This window comes from Enoplosus armatus, chromosome 16 (genome assembly GCF_043641665.1).
Source record: "Enoplosus armatus isolate fEnoArm2 chromosome 16, fEnoArm2.hap1, whole genome shotgun sequence".
In the NCBI taxonomy this organism is placed as follows: Eukaryota; Metazoa; Chordata; class Actinopteri; order Centrarchiformes; family Enoplosidae; genus Enoplosus; species Enoplosus armatus.
In genome coordinates, this window is record NC_092195.1 from 21,808,257 (window position 1) to 21,831,991 (window position 23,735).

General features: G+C 41.6%; 1 protein-coding gene across 1 annotated transcript; it reads right to left on the reverse strand.

The window, feature by feature from the left end:
• Window positions 1-18,441: 18,441 nt before the first annotated feature.
• Window positions 18,442-23,274, reverse strand: LOC139298977 (toll-like receptor 13). Its single transcript, XM_070921809.1, has 3 exons — window positions 20,706-23,274; window positions 18,802-18,919; window positions 18,442-18,682 (listed from the first exon to the last, which is right to left on the reverse strand). The coding sequence occupies exons 1-3, from the start codon at window positions 23,272-23,274 to the stop codon at window positions 18,442-18,444; spliced, it is 2,928 nt and encodes a 975-aa protein (XP_070777910.1).
• Between the last annotated feature and the right edge of the window lie 461 nt (window positions 23,275-23,735).

Consider the following 23,735-nt stretch of genomic DNA (forward strand, 5'->3'; position numbering starts at 1 on the left):
AATCTTCTCATGTCGCTCTCAGAAAGGAAGCAAATAATTGAATTTAAATCTGAATTTGATGACAAAATGTGAACACACTCAACATAATATTAAACAAAAGCAACTACAGATCTTAGTTTCAATGAGTCATTCGCTCTGAGTAACAAGCGGTGAGCGTCTCTTGAACAGAACAGAACAGTTTGAACAGTTTCCTCGTCTCGTGTTATTCTACAAAGAATCACTCGCAAATGTCAAAGTGTCAACCCGTCAGTCTAAAAGCGTCATTTCCACCGCACATTCACAGGTGGGCGGCTCAGGAAGCAACAGCCGTGACGAGTCGGTGGATTGAGCTGCAGGTTTGATATTTTCAGGTGTTTACTCGACGTTGATGAAGCTACAGCAGGAAACACTCCTCCTCCTCCTCCTCGTCCTGATGTGAACCGCAGAGACAGAGTGAGGACTAATGCTGCTGGATAATTGTGTTTGTTCAGACTGACATCTGGCAAACAACCTGCAACAACCTCTAACCTGCAATTTAATCACAGGAGGGGGGGTGGAGATAGTGTGTGTGTGTTTGTGTGTGTGTGTGTGTGTGTGTTAGCATCTGGCTAATTACAGTTGGCTCCTGGCTCCTTAATGTTAGCATCTGGCTTATTACTGTTTGGCAAGCTTCTGTTACTGTCTTGCTAGCCACTGTTGGCTCCTGGCTAGTTATTTTAAATGTCTGGCTACTGCAAATCTGTCGTGGTTAGTTTTAACATCAGGCCAGTTATTTGTAGCTCATGGTTAGTTTATGTCTAGTTACCTTCATACTAATGAGAATGTAGAGAATGTGACAATAAAACAGCATGAAACAGAAAGATGGAGATAAACCAGATAACACAAAGTACACCAACGCTTTAGGGAACTCACATGTGAAATCCTTCTCTGAGTTTGTTCTTACTTTTCTTTCTGCTCTCCTCAGACGTCGAAATCAACCTGTGGGGTAACGTTCCCAAAATCCAGGAGTTTCATCTTCTGCATAGGTCAAGACGTTTTACAGCAGACGGCCTCATAAATCTGATAAAGGTCAGCAGCATGGCGGCGTGGAGGCTATCTGTCTTCTCGCCGTGGAACAGAAACTCTACAGCAGCGACACGACGGAGGAGCGTGAGTAATGAAAGACACACCTGCAGACAGAAGGAGACACATTAGTATGGAGGGGGGACGAGCAGAGACCTTTACAGAGGAGCTTCGCTGGAGATATGAAGTCCTCACAGAGAGAGAGGGAAGGTTGTTGAAGGTCTCGTGGATCTCTGCTCTATTCTCTCAATTTAAAAACAGTTCTGTTTTTAAAAAGTTTGCAAAGTTGTTTCTGTGTTGGCTAGTCCCCCTTTTTTCTTTAGAGACATACGCAGAAACATTAGCTTAGCTAACGCTAGCTAGCAAGTTTTGTTGGCTTGTGTTTAACAATGGCTGCAGAATGTAAGGTCACAGGTTAACATTAACCAATGGCATCAGATTGGCCGACACGCTCACGCTCACAGGATTACCTCTAGTGGAACGGCATCTACCTGAGAAACCTTTAAAAGCCGCTAACGAAACCTTTAGATGCCTATAACGATGTCCTGAATGGTCATGTACAAGACTCGAAATACAAAGATTTGACAGGCGAGTTTTGTCTCTGGCCACACAACTAGCTAACTCTGAACTTGGCTACCCAACAGCCAATAGTAACTAGCCAGACGCTGAACTATTTTGGAACTGGGCAGTTGTTGAAAAATAACTAGATTGGGGGCAACAGTGACTTGCAATGAGATGAAAGTATAGCCAAGAGCAAACATGAACTACCCAGACACTTGATGTGACTAGTCAGATGCTAAAACTAACCAGCCAGGAGCCAAAGGGAGCCAACAGTACCTAGCCAGGTGCTGAACTTCACTTGCCAACAGCAACAGAAACACTTTGGGCTTTTTAAAAATGAAACCTAAAAGATTTATTCGTAATGTTTGTTGCCAAAATGTCATTCATCTACATCTCTGCATTCAGCATTGCGATGACCTGCACTCTGCTGTGATGTCTGTTGCAAATAAACAATCATAAAAAATACAAATTAAACAAAAGAATTAAACTAGTGACTGGTTATTATATGAGGTTGACAGATAAAAGATCCTGTGTTGTTGTTTTTTCTGACATTCTGCAATGTCGATTTATTTCCACATACCTCTAATTCGGTCTATGAAAGTATTAACTTTCTATCGGCTGAGAAGTTAGCCTCCTACCATCTAAACTGACTGCTGTCACAGGTTTGTAGTTTCTCACCTCATCCAGCTCTGATTTGTTACTGTGAACTTCTTTCTGATGTGAGCTGAAGTTTGAGTCTTCAGTCCTCCCACACCGACACCACTACAGTTTTACATATATTTCCCAGCAGCCTCGGCGTCACTGTGTCCATTGATTTGGTCCGGGTGGAGATGCTGCTCGGCCCACCGCCGGCCCGAGGCAAAGAGAGACGGAGCGAGAGAGAGAGAGGGGAAGAGAAGAATATCAATTTCATAGAAGAAGAAAAGTGACATCCTGCTGAAGTGTCCTTGAGCAAACCACCAAAACCTTGAAATTATTTCCTTTTAACTGTGAGGAACCAAACAAATCACCTCAAGAGACACAACTTAAACATTTTATTTACCCACAGTTCAGTGTTCCTCACCAACAAACCACTTTAACTAAACTATGAACACATTTAAAATCTCTTTCTATCATCCAAAGAACTGACGTCCAAATCAGAAAGTGAGCTACCAGCGATGAACTGATGACTGACTGAACATGTACAACTGATATGAACTCAAACGGGGGGCAAGGACACATTACACATCAAATTAAATTAGAGGCATAACATTAAAATGAACTGTAAATAGTTTCTTTTCTCTGTATAATTAAAAACAGAATTCTTATTGAATCAAACATTAGTTCTGACAAATTACGTATTACCTATTATCTAGTATCTAACAATAGCCTGCAGGTGAGTCGACGCCTGGGACACAGCTAACAGGACAGAAACAAGCTCCTCACTGAAGATGAAGCTCTGAATACACTTTTAGTTGAGGTTTGACATCTGGCTCTTGTTCCAGTGGAGTTCAACTTATTATTTTCTGCAGACAGATTTCTCAAAAACCTGCACAAATAAAACCAAAACTATCTGAGTGAAGAGATGCTACACAAGCGTCACAGTCTGGTGTGTTACCACGACTTTGGAACCTTCAATTTAATGGAAGTCCACACATAAAACACCAGACGTCCAGAAGATTTAGAGCAACAGATTCATCCTGCTGTCTTCATTCCTCTCTCGCTATCTTTAAGTTTAGGAGTGTGTGATGTGATAAAATGTAATAGTGTAATTTCTATTTTTACTTCACGCTAAATGTGAAGTAACTACGACAAAAACAACGTGGTTAAGTTTAAGAAAAGACGGTGTTGAAAGAAACCAACAATGACCGTCAGTGGGAAAGAGTACACGAACAGCTGTCTCTGGTTTAGAGGACACGTCCACACCGATCTCGTCTGCAGGAGGTTTTGGGGTTCAATCATTTCGTCTTTGCTGTCAGGTAAACTGAGACTCACGTTGTGTTTGATGTTGCCGTTGTTTTCTTGGGAGGACAGTCTTGAGAGTTTAAAAGAGAAGCCGTAGAAAAATAGAAAGAACTACAGTGAGTTTTGAGATCAGCATGAGGCATCAAACTAATAAAAACAGCCAGTTAGTGTGAGCTAACATCTGTGCAGCCAGACTGCAAAACAACTACAGCAGTCAAATGTGAAATAAAGTGAGTCTACAGTCTGTTCACACCTTGAAACAGTCGGCACAGAAATCAGCACGAGCCGGTTCAAGATCTAAACTGGGAAACAATATCGTCCTTCAACATTATTACTGCAGAGAGAGAAAGAGCTGAGAGTTCAAACTGGAATATTACATAAATCATTTATGAGCTGTTAGAGAGCGAGACGAGGTCCGTGTCCCTGTGTGTGTTTGTAATAAGCTCCAGTTGCCCTTCAAGCTATATTGTTTCTCTCTCTCTTCTCTCTTCCAGTCTTTTCCAAACAAAGAAGGAAACTGTGTATTCAGTGTGCATGTAGAGTTTGGAGGATGGAGCCTCTGGGAGCTGCTGCCACCCTGAGAGGGGGTGGGGGGGGGGGGTAGAAAGAAGTGTTATTTTACAGACAGAAACTAGAACCACTGAACTCTATGAAAACTGTCTGCAGTGGATTATCCAGAGTAACGTGGACTCAAACTGATGTCAAACCAAACTATCTTCTTCGTCTCTCACACTTTAGTTGACTGCCTGAAGATTTGGATGAACTAAACCACTGATGTTGTTTAGTGTGGCCTTCTTTCTCCTTGTATCTCTTAGCAGCTGCATGCTAGTTAGCAGGTCAGTGGATAGTTTCTGGACACCTGCAGCTTTTACTTCTTTATACAGGGAGACATATAATTCCTGGATGACTACAGCTCATAATAAACATAGCGACGGTATCGAGGTCCCGCCCATACACCCGCCTGACCCAATCACAAGCCCACCACAGTCAATCTCAACTGTCAATCATGACGTTTCACCCCCTTTTTATAGCATTAAATAACTAATTTAACTGATCAGAAAAATGAACACTGGAACAAACCTCAGCGTGATAAGAACTACCCGAAATCAAACCTTTTTTTTTGTTTTGGCACATGTCCCAGCCGATAACATGGAGGGGCGGGGCTTATGAACTGAAGCCTGCAGCCAGCCACCAGGGGGCGATCAAGTCGTCCATCTTTATATAGAGTCTCTGGGTTACACAGGTCAGTAGATATTTCCTTGACAATGTCAGCTTATACTTGATTACATGGGGTAGGGGATAATTCCTGGACGACTGCTGCTTGCAATCATTTATAAGGAGCACTGGATAATTCCTGAAACACAGCAGCTCGTTTGTACGGGACAGGCACAACAAACTGACTGAGAGATACCACCGCTGGTCACATGACCCTCGCTGTGCACGTAGCACCCCTACAAGCCTCCCTCAGTGACTAAAACAACACACACACACACACACTCACACACACACACACACACTCACACACACTCACACACACACACACACACACACACACTCACACACACACTCCCTGCTGTGTGTGATGGATAGTTGTGTTCTGTATGATAGCAAAGTTATTAAGATCAGTCAACCAAATGCTCATCCACAAACACACACCATTGCAGGGAGCAACACACACACACACACACACACACACAGAATAAATGCCTCTCATTGGCTGTGTCCTCCAGCATCAAGAGGGAAAAGAAAAATGAAGATGAGACGAGGAAATCAGTGAGAGAGAGGATGGATGAACTGATTAGTGTGTGTGTGTGTGTGTGGCTGTGATGTATGGTTATACATAATTTGTCAACTCTGTGGGGAGTTTTGTGTTCTCGAAGGGACGCTGTCTGCCCGTGAAATCATACAAACATACATCAAGTTCACACACACATACACACACACACATACACACACACACATACACACACACACACATACACACACACCTGTGCCCGTTGTGTGTTTTTATCGGACTCTCAGCGATGACCTCTGTACGTGGAGAGAACAGCTACAACCAGCCTCGTCCACTTAAACTGCCCCCGTCTCCCTCTCTGACATCCCATTGGTTAATCATTTAAATGCCTGTGTTAGGCCCCGCCCCCCAACAACCTGTTCTAAATACATTTGATGATTTTTTTAGAGGATTTCAGCATAATTACAAAAGTAAGAAACCTTCAGCCGTCTGCAGCCGCCATTTTGTTGTTGTTGATGTGATACAGTCTTTCTGTCTTTGACTAGTCGACCACGGTCAGCAGACTCGACCGGTTGACTTGAGATGTGGGATTAAGTAAAAGAAAAAATAAGACTTGAGACTTGACTGGACCTGAAGCTTCCTGTTATTAACAGCTTTGAAAGGAAAATGATGACATATTAATGTCGTTTTAATATTCATTGTTAAAGTCATGTTTAAGAGACCTGACAGACTTGCATTTTGCTTATAAAGACTCGTGACTTGACTGGGCTCAACTGGACTCGGACTTCTCTCAAATGACCTGTGAGTTCAGTTGAGATTTGATCTGAGAGACGTGAGACGTCACCTGGAACAAATAGTTTCAAATGACTTGTTATTTGACTTGGACTTGCTCTGACTGACTTGCAGCTTGACTTAGATTTGTCTGAAATAACTTGAGGTTTGATTTGAAACTTAAATTGGACTTGTGCTTCACTTGAATTTGAACCTGTCTGAAATGGCTTGAGACTCGACTTGACAGACTTGTCACTTGACTATAGCTTGCTTTGAAAGACTTGACCTGGACTTGTCACTTGGCTTGGTGATGTCTGAAATTACTTGAGAATTGACTTGAACCTTTGATGACTCGTGACTTGATTTAGGACTTCCTCTGTTAGACTTCAAAGGTGTTGCGGACTCTCTCAAGGACCTGAGACATGACGAGAAGTTCTGACAGATTTGAGACTTGACATGACATCAAATGCCTTTGAGAATTGACTTGGACTTGCCCTCAAACACTTAAAACCACCTCTACTAGTCATTATTAGAGTTCTCAGCTTCCTTTAGTATTCAACAATAAAAGTGTCGGGAAAATGTTTTGATGGCTCCGTTTTTTTTTTCACTTCCTGTCTGAACGGCAGCAGTTCCCTCTGATCATCCTCAGGTAGTTTCATCACTTCTTTTTCATCCTAAAAGCAGCTGAAGAGTCAAGTTTACAGCAGCCGCGCAAACATCAGACACACATAGATGCTTCATACAGTTTGCTGTCAGCGCAGGTATGTTCACACACAAACAAACAAAAAAACATCTGGATATTCTCTCTGAAGTTTGAGTTATCAAAGTGAGAAACAGTCAGCGTGTTCACTCTGCTCTCGTTTCACTTTCTCACCTGACAGACAGAAAACATACAAACACAGAAAAGAGCACCATCTACAAAAACATGTTTCTAAATGTTGATGTTCAGCAGCTGACGGTGAACTCTCTGAATGTCGGAGTGTCCTTGAAGGCACCAACAGGGAGAGTTTAACTTGTGATACTCCTGGATGTATTTAACCTAAATTACTGGCTGCTGTCATTTCCATCAGAACCAATGCAGAGAGACAGTGAACGCCCTGTATATCCCATAATCCCCCTTGTTTTGTCCCAGAAGGAAAGGGGAGTCACTGGAACCTGAAAATCTCTAAATCTTTACTTACTTACACTTTTCTCATTCAAAAGCTTCAAACTACCAACAAAGATGCTCCAGAGCTGGTCTGAAATCTGCTCCACAAAGTGGATTTTCACGTTAAAAAGTTTGTTTAAAAGAGTCCCACAAATGCAGAATGAGCTTCTTAAATCATCAACGTTACATGAAACAGACGAGAAGGAGTGTGTTTGTCTGAGTGTGAATACAGAACACAGAAGCAGCAAAAGAGAAATAAAATTCTGCAGCTGGAAAATTCACTTTTTTATCAATAATTCAGGAGTCTGAAGGAAAATGGCTTTTTGCTTCCAAAACTCATACTCAGATTTTCTTCTTCTAGAAAAGCTTTTAGAGGGTAAAAGTCAGAGTGCTGCTGCAACCGCTTTGTGTTTCAACTATGTCCTGTTTTTAAACACACACACACACACACACACTTACAGCTGTAGTTTCAGTAGTTTAACATCCCTGCAGCAGAGTGACTCAGTGCTGGAGAGCTGCTCTTAAACAGCAGCCAACCTGCAAACTGACACACACACACACACACACGCACATGCACACGCACATGCACACACACACACACACACGCACACACACACACACACACACACTCCACCCACCATGAGTGCAGATTAAATTGATCGCCCTCAGGGAACAAAACATGAGTCACCGTTATTCATGAGAGCTCCTGTGTGTGTGTGTGTGTGTGTGTGTGTGTGTGTGTGTGTGTACATTCACCTTTCTTTAACGTGCATCACAACACAACATTTGCTATGAAAAGGTGAAGCCTGACACACCTGAACTCAAGCTGAAATAATATTTGTCGTAAATAAACAATGACACGCGTCCTCAGGCAGCGATCTCAGTGGATGTCCAGAAAGTGAAGTCCACAGCGACGCGTCTTCTGCTATTTTTCAGCCACACGAGGCGTCTCACTGTTGCTAGGCAACATGTACATACTTGTATTTATAGTGATATATCTGATTTATCAACAGCAGCTACATTCAGGTGACTTCAAACACAGTTAATGGCAGACAAACACATTTAAAACTGACCTGAAACCCCGAAAAACAAACGCAACAGAAAAGCGCCGAGTCCACAGGACGGTCTCCGGCCTCTAGGGGCAGCACTGAGTAAGTGGAGTAAAGAGGCGACATATAAAGGTACGGATTCTTTTTTACATGTGGGCTTTTAAAATATCATAAAAGAGCTTTTCATGCTCTTTGTTGCTGCCTGTTTTATGATCTCAGAATCAGAAATACTTTATTGATTTATTGATATTGGGGAAATTATCTGCCACCTCTGTGGTTCAGGTTTGGGTCAGTTTAGGCAACAAGGATTTGAGAAGCTTTCCCATCTAGAAAATGAAAAACTAACCTGACGACCAAATGAAAGTCTTTGAGAAAGTTTTTTAGTGTGTTTGTGTGTGAAAAGTAGCATCAGGGCACAAACAGAAGTGGTGACATTTAAACACCAGCAAAATGATGAGAAGCATCTGTAACAGACACTGCTCCTTCCTGTAGTAGTAGTTGTTATTTGAACTCCCTCTGAATCCGTTTGTTCCATCTTTTCTCAGGCTTGAGACGTTTTCCATTGAGGTCAGGAGAAATGGGCGGTAAAGCAGAGAAGTATTGAACCTGTATTTATAGACCTGTGACCTTCATAAAATCCTTTCACGCTGCACGGCAAATACAACTGTAGTAATAATCCTCAGCAGTCATTTCACACTGAACCGTCCAACAACTAAAACTTTATCATCATCTCAACTTTAAACGCTGTCTTTAGGAAACAGTCTGTCCTCCGTCTGTCCTGTGTCCTGCTGCTGATTCCTCTTCATCCGACTGAAACAAACAGCTCTGACAGCAGCTCACCCACACACTCCTGCTGGACGCTCAAAAGAAAAACACAAAATAAAGCATATTCAGTTTTTGAAATCACTGCAGATGACTGGCACTGACTGCTGGTTTCACTGCCAAACCCCGCAGCAGTCACCTCGAACAGAGGAAGAGTCCATTTCATGACAAAACTCACGCTGAGAGAAACAGATCTGCTGCAAACTGAAAGACCTGGATACCAGTGTTTGGCGGTTACAGTACTGATTCATCCAAATAATGGTTTAATGAAATATTCCCGATGAAATTGGGATTTTAAATTCACATTGAAACAGTTTTTGAAGAGTGTCCAGGCATGTAGCCGGGGTGATCAGGTGTCTTTCATTTAGTGTTAGCATAATGTTGGACAGTGACAACAGTAGTTTATGTCGGACAAGCAACATCCACAACCTTAATTTGAATTCTTCACTCATGATCAGCAGGGACGTAAATGTTACGTGATGTATTGTTAATGATCTGAATCATGTAAAAGCAGTCTGGTGAAAACGTAAAAATGTCACACTGCCTCCTGAATTGTTACAGAACATATCTCCAACACAGGTTCATCTCACTCTGAAACACGATGTGTGGAGTTCCCCAGGGCTCAGTCCTCGGTCTTCTTTAATTTGACCTTTTTATGCTTCCATTTGACCAAATTATACAACACAGAAACATCACCAGAGGACCACATGTGGATGTGTGATTTGACTGAGTTTGAAGGCTGCAGACTGAAGTTAGAAACAGCTTCTAGTCGCAGGACATGAGCCAGTTTTAGGCCAAAGTCTAAACTGAACCGGTGACTCTTTCTGTGGGAGTCTGCCAGAGTTGGCCTGCAGTTGGGCCATTTTGGTTCAGTCTGATTGGATTTATTTTCAGCAATTCAAATATATATGGTGTTGTCTGATGGCCGTTTCCCTGTGAGGGTTCAGGTCAGAAACAATCGACCAATTAAAGCTTTGTCGGCGGGATTAAGAATAATGATATCATCTTGATGTACCAGAACCAGGAAAATGGCCACAAAATGGTGATAAGTGTGGATGAGATGGATGCAGCCATACAAGTTGTTTTAAGTGCTGTTACAGAAATATGAACTCTTGACTTACTTGACTTAAACCTCTTTATGAGGGGCACAGGACGTCCACCAGAGCTCGCCATCTCACTCTCTTTTGCTTTTGCGTCTCCAGGTGATCCTCGGCCTACCCTGTTTCCTCCTTCCCTCCGGATTGCAGCCCAGGGAAATCCTGATTGGTGCACAGAAATATGTGACATCACCTTTTTCCAACCGAGCCACTTCAAATCAGAAAATAGGTTTTCAGGGCCTTTAAAGAAATAGTTCAAGACTGGTGGAAACAGCTAGCCTGGCAAAAATACTCCAACTCTTCGAGTGCTCACTGATCAACACATGTCTCTTTGTTTCATCTGTACACAAACAGAATTAATTAATTCCATGCTGGAACCACTTCTTCTCTCTAATCCACACCCAAATAGTGATGTATACTACATTTCCCACAAAGCAACCTCATAGCATCTGTTCATTGAGGCGCAATGGTGGTAAACGCTGATATCTGTCGAACTCCACACCTCCAGTTTGTAAATTAGTTCAGCACCTTAACCTGATTTTATTTAACTCCAAACTTCTGCAAATTCAGCAGCAGAGACACACAAACAGGAAGTGACTTTGCCCAATAATTATTCTGTTTTTCCCTCCGGGGAAAACCTCCAGCCAGCAGTCTGTGAATGTTTCTCTGGCTTATAATCCCATCTGTCCACCGAGCTGCCGACTGCTGCAGATACAGGAGTCATAAACAATAACTGGATGTCACTGTGAAAAAGTACGGTGAGGTGTAACAGTTGGACAAAACAACACACAAACACAACTCGGTGAACTTGGTTTCTGCTGACAGGAAGGAAGTCAGAACTATGTTTCTAACTCTGTTTATCTGTTTCATTACTGGTGACAAGCTGAATAAGAACAACAACAACATGCAAAAAATACCTCATCTACTATCTACTTAGTGCAATTCAACGATTTTACTTGAACATTTTAGTTGTTCATTGCTTTTGTAGTTTTGGCTTAAAATTCACTGAACAACACTGCAAGTTGTCTGTGGTTCCTCAAACACCAGAGTTTTAGGACAGTTAGACCCCCAAGACTGCAGGGGCGGATGTCAGTGAGGTATGGGGGAGACCTCAATGCCGGGTCTCCATCTGGACTGCGGGAGAAAGACCAGATCTGAGCACAGAGGAAGCGCACTGTAACTCAGACTGTTGTTCTCACTTCCCTCAGGCTAAAACACACTCACTCTGTGCTCCAGGCTTTCACTTCATCCTCCAGGGTCATTGACTTTTTATTTAATACGTTGTTCTAGAAGAACAACTGAATTTAAATGAATTTAAATACCAGGTACAACATGTTTTATTCTGCAGAGAAATAGGATTTTTATTTTTATTTTTATTCGTGTTGCTGGTAAGCCTGACATGTGGGACTTGTAATCTTTACATTTTGTATATTTTTTATATATACTGCAAATATAATATATATATAGTATTGAATTGAAAGGACTTTATTTCGCAGTGAAATGTTGGTGTGACCACGCCTTGACGCTCTCCATTACTGCCCATGGTCGCACATTCACATGCTACACTACCACACGTGGCTGAAGTGTCCACGTACATGTGTTTATGATACTGTGATGAAGTACGGGCCACTGATACTCAGCCTTTGCTTCCAGATATGAATCCTACATTGAATCAGACTGATTGATTTAAAATTGGCCTTGAAACACATTTGGGGATTTTATAATAAGTTTTCACTTTAACTCTCAACGATTTGCTCCCAAAGCCTCCGGTCATGTTTTAAAGATCTCAGTCTGAGTCCAAATGGTAGTGATTGTAGGTGGAGCAGCAGATCTGGAGGTCGGCTCGGTGTCGGTGGAGGTTTCTCAGGCTGCAGAGTGCCCTCCAGTTATCAATTAGAGCCGAGCTGTTTGTATAAATTGACTTTCAGATGGAGTCTCATGGCCTGCAGCTACGCAGGAGAGGAGAGTCTGCTCGGCCCGAACACAAAGAGGCTTCGTGTGAAAACAGGATATCACTATTCCCCTCCACCCGTCTCTCCTCTCTTTCTTCTCTCCTCCTCCTCCTCCCTGCAGCCATCTCTCCTCTCCATCCCGCCTGACTGGCTCTTCTTAATGGAAGTGTTTTCCTGGTTTAGAGCCGCCGGGCACACACACACACACACACACACACACAGTACTCACATCTAAATACAAGCATATATACAAAAACAAACACACATTACAATGTACTTCATAATAACAAATGACACTTACAAGGTAGGGGATTTGAAAATATACTAAAAGCAGTAAAATATAAATGAATCCTGGTTGTAGGCCGAAGTAGACAAGTCACCATGACTGTCACTGATAAAAGATAACGTGTGTAGAACCTGTTACATGTTGAGAATACAGTCGTCAGAGTTTATAATCTACAGAAACTTTGATTTAGACGTCCTTTCTGTTCTGTTATCAGCTGCTCCAACAAACTGACGCTTTGGAAAAGATAGAAAGTAAAATCCACAATCTTCTGCTCCATGATTCTATTGTACTTTTATTCATCTTCATTAAATCCTCCACGTGGCGTGACGACAAAGGACCGACAACAGGCCGCTAAAGAGAGAACCGCCCCGACAGTGAGCCGCCAACCAGCCGACTGATCTCTGTTAGCTTGTTACACTTGTCATGTGTTTCAGTGGTGGAAGAGGTACTCAGATCCTTTACTCTATAAGTAAAAGTAAAAAGTATTAGCATCACAATGTACTGTAATGGTTCATCCTCTGGAGAGCAGGAAGGACTTCAGGACGTTGTTTGGTGACCTTATCCGTGGATTTTTATTTATTACGTACAAAAGGAACATTTGTCCTGAAGGTGGCGCTAACAGAAATGTCAGCTGTTCCCCAAAATCATTATTGTTTATCCTCTGGAGACCACGAACGCCCACAGGAAACGTGTTGGAACGTGACAGCATCCTCGTCACAGCTGAGACATAAATATCAGTTTCCATGCAGCCACCTCAGCGCCATCTTTGACTCTTCTTCTGTTTCTCTGTGTCTGTTTTCCCGTCTCTCTTCTCCCCTCGTCTCTTTCTTTGTCCTCTCTCTGTGTCTTTCTTCCTCTCCACCTTCTCCGTCTTTTAAACCAGCGTATAGTTCGGCTCTTCACCCCCCCCCTCCCTCCCTCCCCTCCGGCCTCCTCTGTCCGTCCGGCTGGCGGCTGCAGTCAAACCGGACCAGAATCAAAGGCGGAAACAGGATGAATAAGAGATGAAAAGAGAGGTGGAGGGAGGACAGCCGAGAGAGACGAAGAGAGAGGATGAGATGATGAAACGACAGGGAGGAAGAGGAACGTCTTTTATCTTCTCAGTTAAAGACTCAATAAGCCGATAAACGATCCTAAAACATGCTGAAAACAAGGTGGTGTGATGTTTTAGATTGAAGTGCATTTTATATTTATAAGTTTTCAGTTTAACATTCAGGTTCAAGGTTGTACGACCTCAACACTGATTGGACGACTGAGGTGGTGATGTCATCAGCTCAGTTCTTTTGAAGAATATGTTAATGGTTGATAATATGTTTCATAAGTTCAGGAGGTCAAAGAGCGTTTCGCTTTTCATCTGAGAGGCCGATCGCCTTCACAGGAAGTAAAGATGGAGAACAAAAACCTCTGAACGTAACCAGCAGGGGGCGACCTCACGGACTCCCACAGGTGTGTGATGGTGTGTGTGAGGCACCTTCGAGTAATAACGGTCCTTTAACCTGTGCAGCAGCTCTGCCCCGTCTGATAGACTGGTTTCTGTGCACACTGACGGAGTCACAGCGTGTGAGAGGATTTATAGAAATGATTTTTATTCATGTCAGCAGATGGAGAGCAGACTGCTGACGGGGTGAGGAGGCTGCAATGTGCTCCTCAATGAGAGCTGATAACCAGAGACACACAGGAAATACACAAATCAGAGTGTATTCAAGCAACAGTGTATTTCTGTTTGTGTGTGTTTGAAACCGAGATGTGTGTGTGTGTGTGTGTGTGTGTGTGTGTGTGTGTGTGTGTGTGTGTTCAGAGGACAGAAAAGACGGATTAAAGCCAAAGGGGAGTAAAAAGAGACAGAAGAAGAATATCTGTCTGGGTGGACAAATATGATGAAGGTATATTAAATTCAGTGTGGGAAAGACAGACAGACAGACAGACAGACAGACAGTCAGACAGACAGACAGTCAGGCAGACAGACAGACAGACAAGCAGACAGGCAGACAGACAGACAGACAGACAGTGTCTTATAATTAGCATGGTCACAGCAGAATATTTCCATCCATCCATCAGTAACTGTGGGAGTTAGTTTTCCTCTTCCTCACCTCCTCCTCCTCCTCCTCTCTGCTCATCACACAGAGCTGATGCTCCTGAGCGACTGTCTGACCTCCACCTGCACTCCAAACCACCAACCAGCTTCCCTGAGGGGGGGGGGTCTGTTACATCATCCTGTACACACTGTAGAGGTGTAAACAAACACGGTTCAGGCTCTGAATACATACAACATACATGTGTACTGTAATGATCACTGTTTACAGTGTGAACAGGAAGTAGCAGCAGGACTTTTAATGATGCAGATGTGGAGAGTTCAAAGGTCAATATTTGGACGTCCAGCAGTGTTATTGTTACCTCATGATCCGATGTTGAAGACAGGGAGATGAAAGTGTTTGAAGGTTTTCCGTCCTTCCTCTGAGCAGCAGTCAGTGGGAGTAAAGAGGTGTTTTCTGGGTAATGGCTGCCTCCGTACAGTAATCCAGCCTGTGTGAGTTAACTGTGGGCTAATGGAGGTCAGAGGAGGTTTAATGGCAGCTGATTGCTCTCCATGTTTCAGTTTGAAGGTTTCGTCCATCTTGTCTTTTTCCTTCCAGTCGATGACTTCTAATGTCTCCAGCCTCCAAATGAAGAGCGGTTATCTGATCACTGGTTGCCAAGCAACCGTGTCATTTTGGACCATTAAAGTTTGGAGACGGCCGCGGAGCTCGGAGTTTAGCAGAGTTGGTGTTTTCTATGAAAGCACTTTAGTAAAATGTGTCTCTGTGGGTTTGTTTTAATGTGGTTCTAGTTTTATAGCTCTGCTTTTACTTTATGAGCTTAATTTAGCCTTTAATTTCCTTTTTATGTTTTAATTTCCTTTATTGCAAAATGTTTTGTCTTTATTGACTCTGGAAACTCAATTTAAGAAAAGTGCTGAAGAAAAAAGACTGGAAAAGTGTAATATGACGTCATCAAGAGGCAAAGTGTCATGAGGGTCAAGTTTTATAAAAAAGTATAAATAGATTTTTACAAATAACATATGCTTTATACCATAAATACTGTGAACATACAGTACAGTACTTCAACTCCTTTTACTGCTTGAACTTCAACTGATATCTGCAGCTTTTGAACTGTCACTGACTCCTTTCAGGACTTCACTTCAATGCTAATTCATTTGAATGCTTTAGGCAACACTTGAACTGCTTTCAGCCTTTTAACTTTACTGCTTAAACTTAAACTTCCACCGACTCTCAACCACCGTGATTATTAACTGGGTGGGGCTACAGGCACTGAGGACTTTCACACTAACAATGTTGTTGTCTAAGCTTTGACTCCAACTATAGAAGACTGGACTGAACCAATGGAGCTGGAAATGGTTAATATTGTGGTAATGGATGGTGTGTCCTACGAGGCCACCGTACTACAGCAGAAGTCGGAGCTCAAAGTAGTGTGTCCTCTCGTATTTATAACACAAATATTAGACCTAATTTAATTCTTAAAAGAGTGAAATACAGCAGCTACAAGTCTGATAGCGTGAGAGATACAAACAGGGACAGCCGCCCTCATGTGAGCTCCTGATTGGCTGCTAAGTCAATCACTCATGAGCCAATGTTTGGTTTATTAACAACATTAACTGTCGTGGCTGCATTTATGAAGCACACAGAGTGAAGGAGATGCTCCTTAGTAACGTTTGTTATGATGCAGCTTTGATTTTTAATAAAACATAAAGAAATAATGAGCTGAAAAAGGTTGAAAATGGTTGAACTGAAGAGTGAACATCTGATAATGCATCTTTCATTGTAATTGGAGTTTGATTAATTAGACTGAACACAGCGCACTAATGATGTATGAGGAACACACACACACACACACACTCAGTATGATCGATACAGGCACATTAAGGAAGTACTGAGGAAATTAAAGGTTTAATTAATCAGCTGGTCATGGCTGTTTTGGGGGTGCTGATCGACCTTGAACCAGATTTATGTCCCTGATCAATAACACATAGTGGACCTGCTGTTAAATATAAAGCCTCTTTATGTTACTATCAATAACACTGATGATGCTGCTGTCTGCTGGACTGTTCACTAATGACAGTTCAATACTAAAATACTGATACACCTTCAGATTAAATTACCTCTAATCCAATAATTACACCATGTTATGTCCAGTAATGAATGTACTTTTAATCAAATGATGAACTATTAGTGCGCAAATATTCTAATAATTACAGTGAGTGAACTTTAGGTGTGTAGGTCTGCACTTAAGTGGACCTCTAATTGACAAAAAATACCAATTATTAAACTATAGGAGCAATCAATATGTTTATAAGTGAGTAACTATGAATGAGTCATAAATTAATAAGACATGTGAAATATTTAATCGATTAATTAATGTTTAAGAATTGCTCCTAATGCGTATGAACCAACCAGATGGTGTAAAGTCCTTCTAGTGTCCTCTAGAGGCTTTGGTGTTCATTACAGCCACAATATAAAAGTGTTGGAAAGAACAAAAAACATACAGATTATTTAGGAATAACACTTTATTTTAACCCCCCTATTAAGCATTTATAAGCAGTATATAAACAATTAATTACACTATAAATATAATGTTTTATTTTAAAACATCTTAAAGCATCATAAACAGAAACTTGATTAGTTTTTAATAAATTATCAAACTCAAATTAATGTCTCACCATCTGTAGTTTTAAATATTCAGTTCTATGATATACCATATTTTTGTACTTCATAATATTTTAAGGCAGCCTCTTTTTCTCCCTCCTGAAGCCGTCCAAGTTTCTGACATGTTTTTTATGACGGGTAAAACATGTGACTCTGGATGTTCCGCCATCTTTGTTGTAGTTCGAATGTCTTGAAAGTTGCTGATTTTTACTGTAGACAGCATATTTAGTAAGTATTTATATCATAAGGAAACATAATGATGTGGATTCAGCCACCCCATCCCATAGTTTGTTATAGTATATATATATATATATATATATATATATATATATATATTCATTATATATAATGAGAATTTGCTCCTGAAGATGGTGCTCGAGGAAATGTCATTCACTCTCTGAGGTTTACGTCCATCTTTGTCCACGTCTCCGCCCTTTTGTGTCACAACTCTGCAAAATGTACAGTTACAAACGTTTTTCATCATCATCAACATCATCACACAGATTAATCAGTGACACTGAACATTAATAAGAATGCATATACAGTACAGTCAATGAACTGTAGTAAACATACTCAGAGCACAGTATTCAAATGAGTATGTAGATCAATAAATGGTAATTAACTGAGACATAAAATAATTAGTTGGCATACCATTAAGTCTTTAAGTTACATAGAGTCTAACATTGCAGTCTACTGACGTATATAATGAAATAAACCTAAAAACATGAAATCTAATAAAAGGAAAAGCTGAGAGAGACCACACAAAAAAGGTCACTTAATAAAATGAAGTATTGATTTTTAAATGTGAAATCTATACTTATACAATGTCATTTTTCTTCATCACGGAACTTCTGTCAGTTTTTAATTTCTTCTCTTGTTCTCTCTCAACCGCTTTACCACACACACACACACACACACACACACAGTATTTAATGAGTGTGTGTAATCACTGAGGTCATAATGATTAATGAGGCTTACAGCTGAACGATAAACAGGAGAAACTCCAGCGACAAATATGAGGGTGATCACATGACCAGTGGTGGAAAGTAAGTATATTAACTTGAGTACAAATCTGAGGTACTTGTACTTTACTTGAGTCTTTCTACTTCTTCTCCACCACATCTCTTTTGACTGCACCACATTTATCTGACAGCTTTAGTTACTTCACAGTTTAAAACACGAGTTTATAAAATAACCTGTTTGGTTATGAATTAAACAGTTTATACAAGTACACACATTCTGAACTGAACAGTTCACTGTAAACCTCCTCTGAGCATCAAACACTTCAACTCTTTTAAAATTCAACTTTAAGTAACTTAAAGGTCCAGCCATAACCTCAGCATCCTGCTGGTCCAGTCAGGAGGTCTGTGTTGTCGGTGGGAGCGTCCCCCGTCTCCAGAGCTCTCCGGACGTTCTGCCAGAAGACTCCCGTGTGTTGGCCGGCCTGCGGCCAGCTCAGGTAGGTGCGTCTCTTCACCAGTTTCCTCATGCGGTAGTATGGAGACAGCTGCTGGGCCGGGATCTCCTCCAGAAACAGCAGGATCAACACGTCCTTCTGCTCGTCAAACAGACGGAAGCTGCAACAACACACACAGGACGGCACAGGACAGACCATGAGGACGATCCAGAGGACTGAATCAGTTTGGGAGGCTGGGAGATAAAAGCAGGAGGTGCTGCTGGATGTGAGCGCCCCCACCTGGCCATCTGGATCTCTCTGGAGCACCACTCGCTCTGCAGGTAGCGGCGGCTGATCACACAGATGGTCTTCCTGCTGCCATAGATGGCGTCTGTAATGTTCTCTATGATGGGCTTCCCTGTGGAGACGACAGTTCACGCCATATCACATGTATTTAAGACCCTTTTCACAGGGCTTTTGTTTTAACATGAAAACTGGAGACAGTAATTTCAACCCGTGGAGCTAACGCTAGCTTAGTTAGCTAGCTAGCTGCAGTTGACATTTCCACAAAATCGCTGAAAGGTCTGACCACAAATGAGAAGCTGCTTTTGTCTGAAATGAAGTCGCCATTGTTTGAAAATTGACTATGAATTTGAACGTCATTGTCAACAGAACAAAAAGCTTGACAGGCAGAGGAATAGTAACTAACAGGGCTCAGTGAACGCTCAGTTCAACCAATATATAACATTAAGCCAACCTCCAAAGACGTTTTAAGGAAGACTTACATTCCCAAAGGACAACATTTGTTAATAGTAATAATAATAGTTAAACAATTTTAACAACCAATGCCATCACATTTGGGTTAAAATGCTGATAGCTGTGGAAGACTGTTAAAGTCACTGATCTGTTTTTGTCATGTTCTCTTGTGTCAGCAGATAACAGAACATTTAGTAATGACGAGATCACAAAGTAAATATTCTGTCACAAGAAAACACACCATCTGTAGTTAGCTGATATTTTTGAGTCAACATTAATTACAGGGGATGGATTTTTTGTTAGTTTTCATGGTTTGCAGGGCGGAAATACACTGAAACTAAATCATGGCATGAAACAGAAGCTAAACTAATGTAATTCATCAGTGGGTTATCTCCTTACAGCAGGTTGAGGCTGAGTTCACTGCAGCTGCTACAAACCTTTCACCCAGATTGATTTTTTAAAGTTAATACTGAATCAAATGTGTTTGACATGAAGCTGCTGGTGGTCAAAGTACATCTAAATATGGTCTCAGACCAGCAGCTGCATCAAAACCAAAGGAGAGTGTTTGGTGAAGCAGGTATCAGCCACGTGTCAGCAGATCTTTACCAGACTGCTAGTCTGTCTCACCAGATGAAGGTTGCGGGGATAAGTTTGGCGACTTTTTCCAAAGTGTGAAGACGGGTCTGACTATGTGAGACTATCAGACTACACTCTGAAAAAAAACGGATGTGAAACCGCTCAGTGCGATGCAAATAACTGTATACTGTATCTGCTCTGACAGGAAGAAGATAAGAGGAAGAGAGGACAGACAGGATCAATCTAAATGTCACTGTTGGCTATAGAAACAACAATGTCAAATGTAGTCTAAAACAATTACCCCCTAATATTGAAAGTTGTCTCAAGTATCAATAATTTTCAAAGTGCTGCATAAACAACAAAATACATCAAGGTTCATTTTGAGCTTGGAAACGCTCATTTGAAGTGTGGAAGTGTTAAATACAGAAGGATTATCAGCTAAATGTACTTAAAGTTTCAAAATTAAAATGTCCCCTGTATTATTATATAATACTCAGTTCGATTTTTAACACTGATGCATCAATATTAGAGCAACATTTTACTGTTGTAGCTGCTCGAGGTGGAGCTAGTTTTAACTGCTTTATATAACAACGTCCACAACAAAAAGCTATTATTTGCATGACCACAAGAGTTCCTTCAGGAAACGTAGATGTATGTCTTTTTGAGGGTTTGAACAAATGATGAGGTCCTGACAGTTTCTGTATTGAAGCAGGAAATTTAACTATTGTGGCAACACTAGTGCAGATTTCAGTATTTGGGCCACGTCCAAAGCTGATAAGGTGTTGGTGCTGTGTGATTAATTAATTCCAGACTGCAAGCAGAAAAGGAGGGATAGAGTTTCAGGAAGAGATAAAGACAGACAGAGCGTTCACCTGGTTGGAAGTCTCTGTGGTGCAGACAGAGTCTCCAGCCCTGCTCTCCCTCCAGCACTGGAAGCATCTCTCTGTAAACCCAGGCCTCATCGTGAACGTTGTAGGAGATGAAGGCGTCGTAGTGGTGAGGAGCTCCCTTCTTCCTCTTCCTGCTATCATAGAGGAAGGCCAGGAAGAGGTAGAAGGTATAGGCAAGCTGCCACCTCAGAAAGTGGTAGATGAAGGATGTGAGCAGAGTTACCAAAGTCAGACCAGAGCTGCAAATGAAGCAAAGGAAGCTAATATCCATCCAACAGGACTGGATGTCAAAGTCCAACAACTTGCTTCCTTGCTCAGCCGCAGGAAAGGAACAAGCGTAGTGATGGCCGTTAACAACCTGTGTTTGGTTGTTGCTCTTCACCCATTGGATAAAGCCAGCGTTAGAGCAGTCACAGGTGAAAGGATTATTGTCCAGGTCCAAGTATGTTAATGCAGGGAGAGACTGGATGACCATCTCATTGATCACTGTAATCTCATTGTCACTCAGTTTCAAATATCTGAGTGCAGAAAGGTCCACCTGGGCCAGAAAATCCAAAGACTTGAGCTTACCCTGAGAAAGATCGAGAGCCTGCAGGTTTGGGATCGGCTGAAACAGTTCAGGATCCAAATGCGACAAATCAGTCTCCCTGATTGTCAGACTCTTGAGCAGGGAATTGAATTGAAATGTGTCAGGATCCGGCGCAGAAATATATAAATTCTCAGCTGTGAAGTCCTCTAAATATTTCATGGCCTTGAGCATTTGTGTCGGTATGTCAAAGGGGAAGCCATAGTGATCACCCAGACATATTATTGTAAAAGCTTTCAAAGATTTTAAATGGTAGAAAGCTTCATAATAGTTTGGATGAGGACTTTTGAGACTGCCTCCAATATAGAAATAGATAGTAAGATTTTCCAGCTGTTGTAATCCTCTGAAATTGTTTTCAAACTCTAGTGGAAGAGATACCCTCAGAGTTCCTAGGCTGTTCAGTCCGTCAAAAGCCTTACGTTTCACCCTTCCAATGTGATTTGACTCCACATCTAAATATTTTAGGGACTCTAAACCTTGAAAATCCCCCTTTTCAAGAATAGATATAACGTTTTTGCCCAAATCCAGGAACTCGAGCTTCTGCAGGCCTATTTTGAAGGTGCCTCCGATTGCCCACAGCTGGTTGTCACTCATATCTAAAATTTTCAAATCATTAAGATTTTTAAAGACACACCTGTCCAGTTTGGCAATGCGGTTTATGTTCAGATAAAGCTCTGTGAGGCGCGTTGTGTTTATGAAATCTTCACAACCCAAATCAGAGATAACATTGTCATTAAGAAGTAGGACCTCGAGGGAAGAGAGACTCCTAATGTCATCTGGCACGTTGGTGAGTAAGTTGGTGTCTAAAATGAGGGACCTCAGTTGCTTCATCAATCGTAACGAGCCTTTAGACAGTTTAGTCATGTGAGTAACGGACAAGTCAAGCTCACGGAGCTGAGAGCAAGTTATAAGTTTTGCACTTAAATTGGTGACATGGTTGAAAAACAGATCCAGCCTCTTAAGTGTCGGTATTTTGCAGACCGTAGCTAAGAGACCTTTGTGGATCCACTCCTCCATATAATTCAGTCTTAGATGCGTCAGTGAGTCAAAACTCTGCAGGACTTTTTGGATCTCTTCATAAGGAATCAAAGTCTGGCTGAAGTACAGTTGAGTTATGTTCCTCAGTAAAGTCTTGTCAGGTATGTCCCATTTGAAGCCAGCACCTTGGCCACTTCGAGAAAGGTCTATCATCTCAAGGTGAGGAAAGATCTCTGTTGTGATGCTAAACTTTTCAAAATTATTATCAGCAACATCTAACACCTTCAGGCCTGAGGACACGTTCAGCAGCAGATCTTTAGTCTGAAAGGAAGGAAACAGATTACCTCTAATGCTCAGCTTCTGTAGGTGTGGTAGCTGTAGGATGGACTGAATGTCAGTGAGTTTTCGGAGCTTGTTGAGGGCTAGTGTCACAGTTTGTAAGCTGTACAGGAACTGAAAGGCCGAGGTGTGAATGAACTGAATGTTGTTCCCACTGAGGTCAAGCTTGGTAAGGTTGGACAGTCCCTGAAAGACGTTACCTGTCAGGTTGGTGAGTTTGTTTTCGCTCATGTGGAGCTCTGTCAACACCACCAAATGGATGAAAGACCCATCGTCCACGTGAGCAATCTGATTTGAGTGCAGGAACAAAATTCTCAGCTTTGACAAGTCGCCGAAATCTTCCCTGTTAATGTGTTCAAGCTGATTGTAGCATAGTTTTACTGAACTCACATCTGTGGGGATGTCATCAGGGATAGAAACAAGTTTACGGTTTGAGCAATCCAAATCAACATCAGCCAAGGCATCCTCAGAATAATTGATGGCGCAGTTTTTCAGCGAATAAGCCAGTGAAGAGTTAGGATGAAGCAGGAGACACAAAAGTAAGAGAGGAAGTCTCTGTATTAAGTACGAAGCCAAACCTCCCATCTCTGGTATGATTGTTGAGTTAGTTGAGTCAGGTGGAGATTTGTTGCTGTGAAGTTGGGACATCTGTAGGAAACAACACAACATCGTATAACTTCTTCCTTTAAAGTAATAGCTTTAAATTGAATGCTTGATTGACATCACAGTAAATATGAAGTGACAGCCAGGAGACTTGGCATAGCAAAAGGAAAACAGCTAGCCTGTCTCCCACCAAAGAAAATCCACCTCCCAGGATCCTGTAAATCTGTAAATCTCACTCATTAACACATCTCGTTTGGGCTGCAACTAATGTTTATTGAAAAATGGCCATACAGTTTCCTGCAGCCAATGGTGACGTCTTCAAATGTCTGACCAACAGTCGAAAAAATGTTTGCACAAAGACACTTATATTTGTTATCTTAAGAACCATTTTCTTGATTCTAGTGCATTCTAGAAAATTTGTGAAAATACACAAACTATATTGGAAACAAGAAGAAATACTGTATATCGCCGTATTATCATATCACCAGATTTCTTTCTTTTCTTTT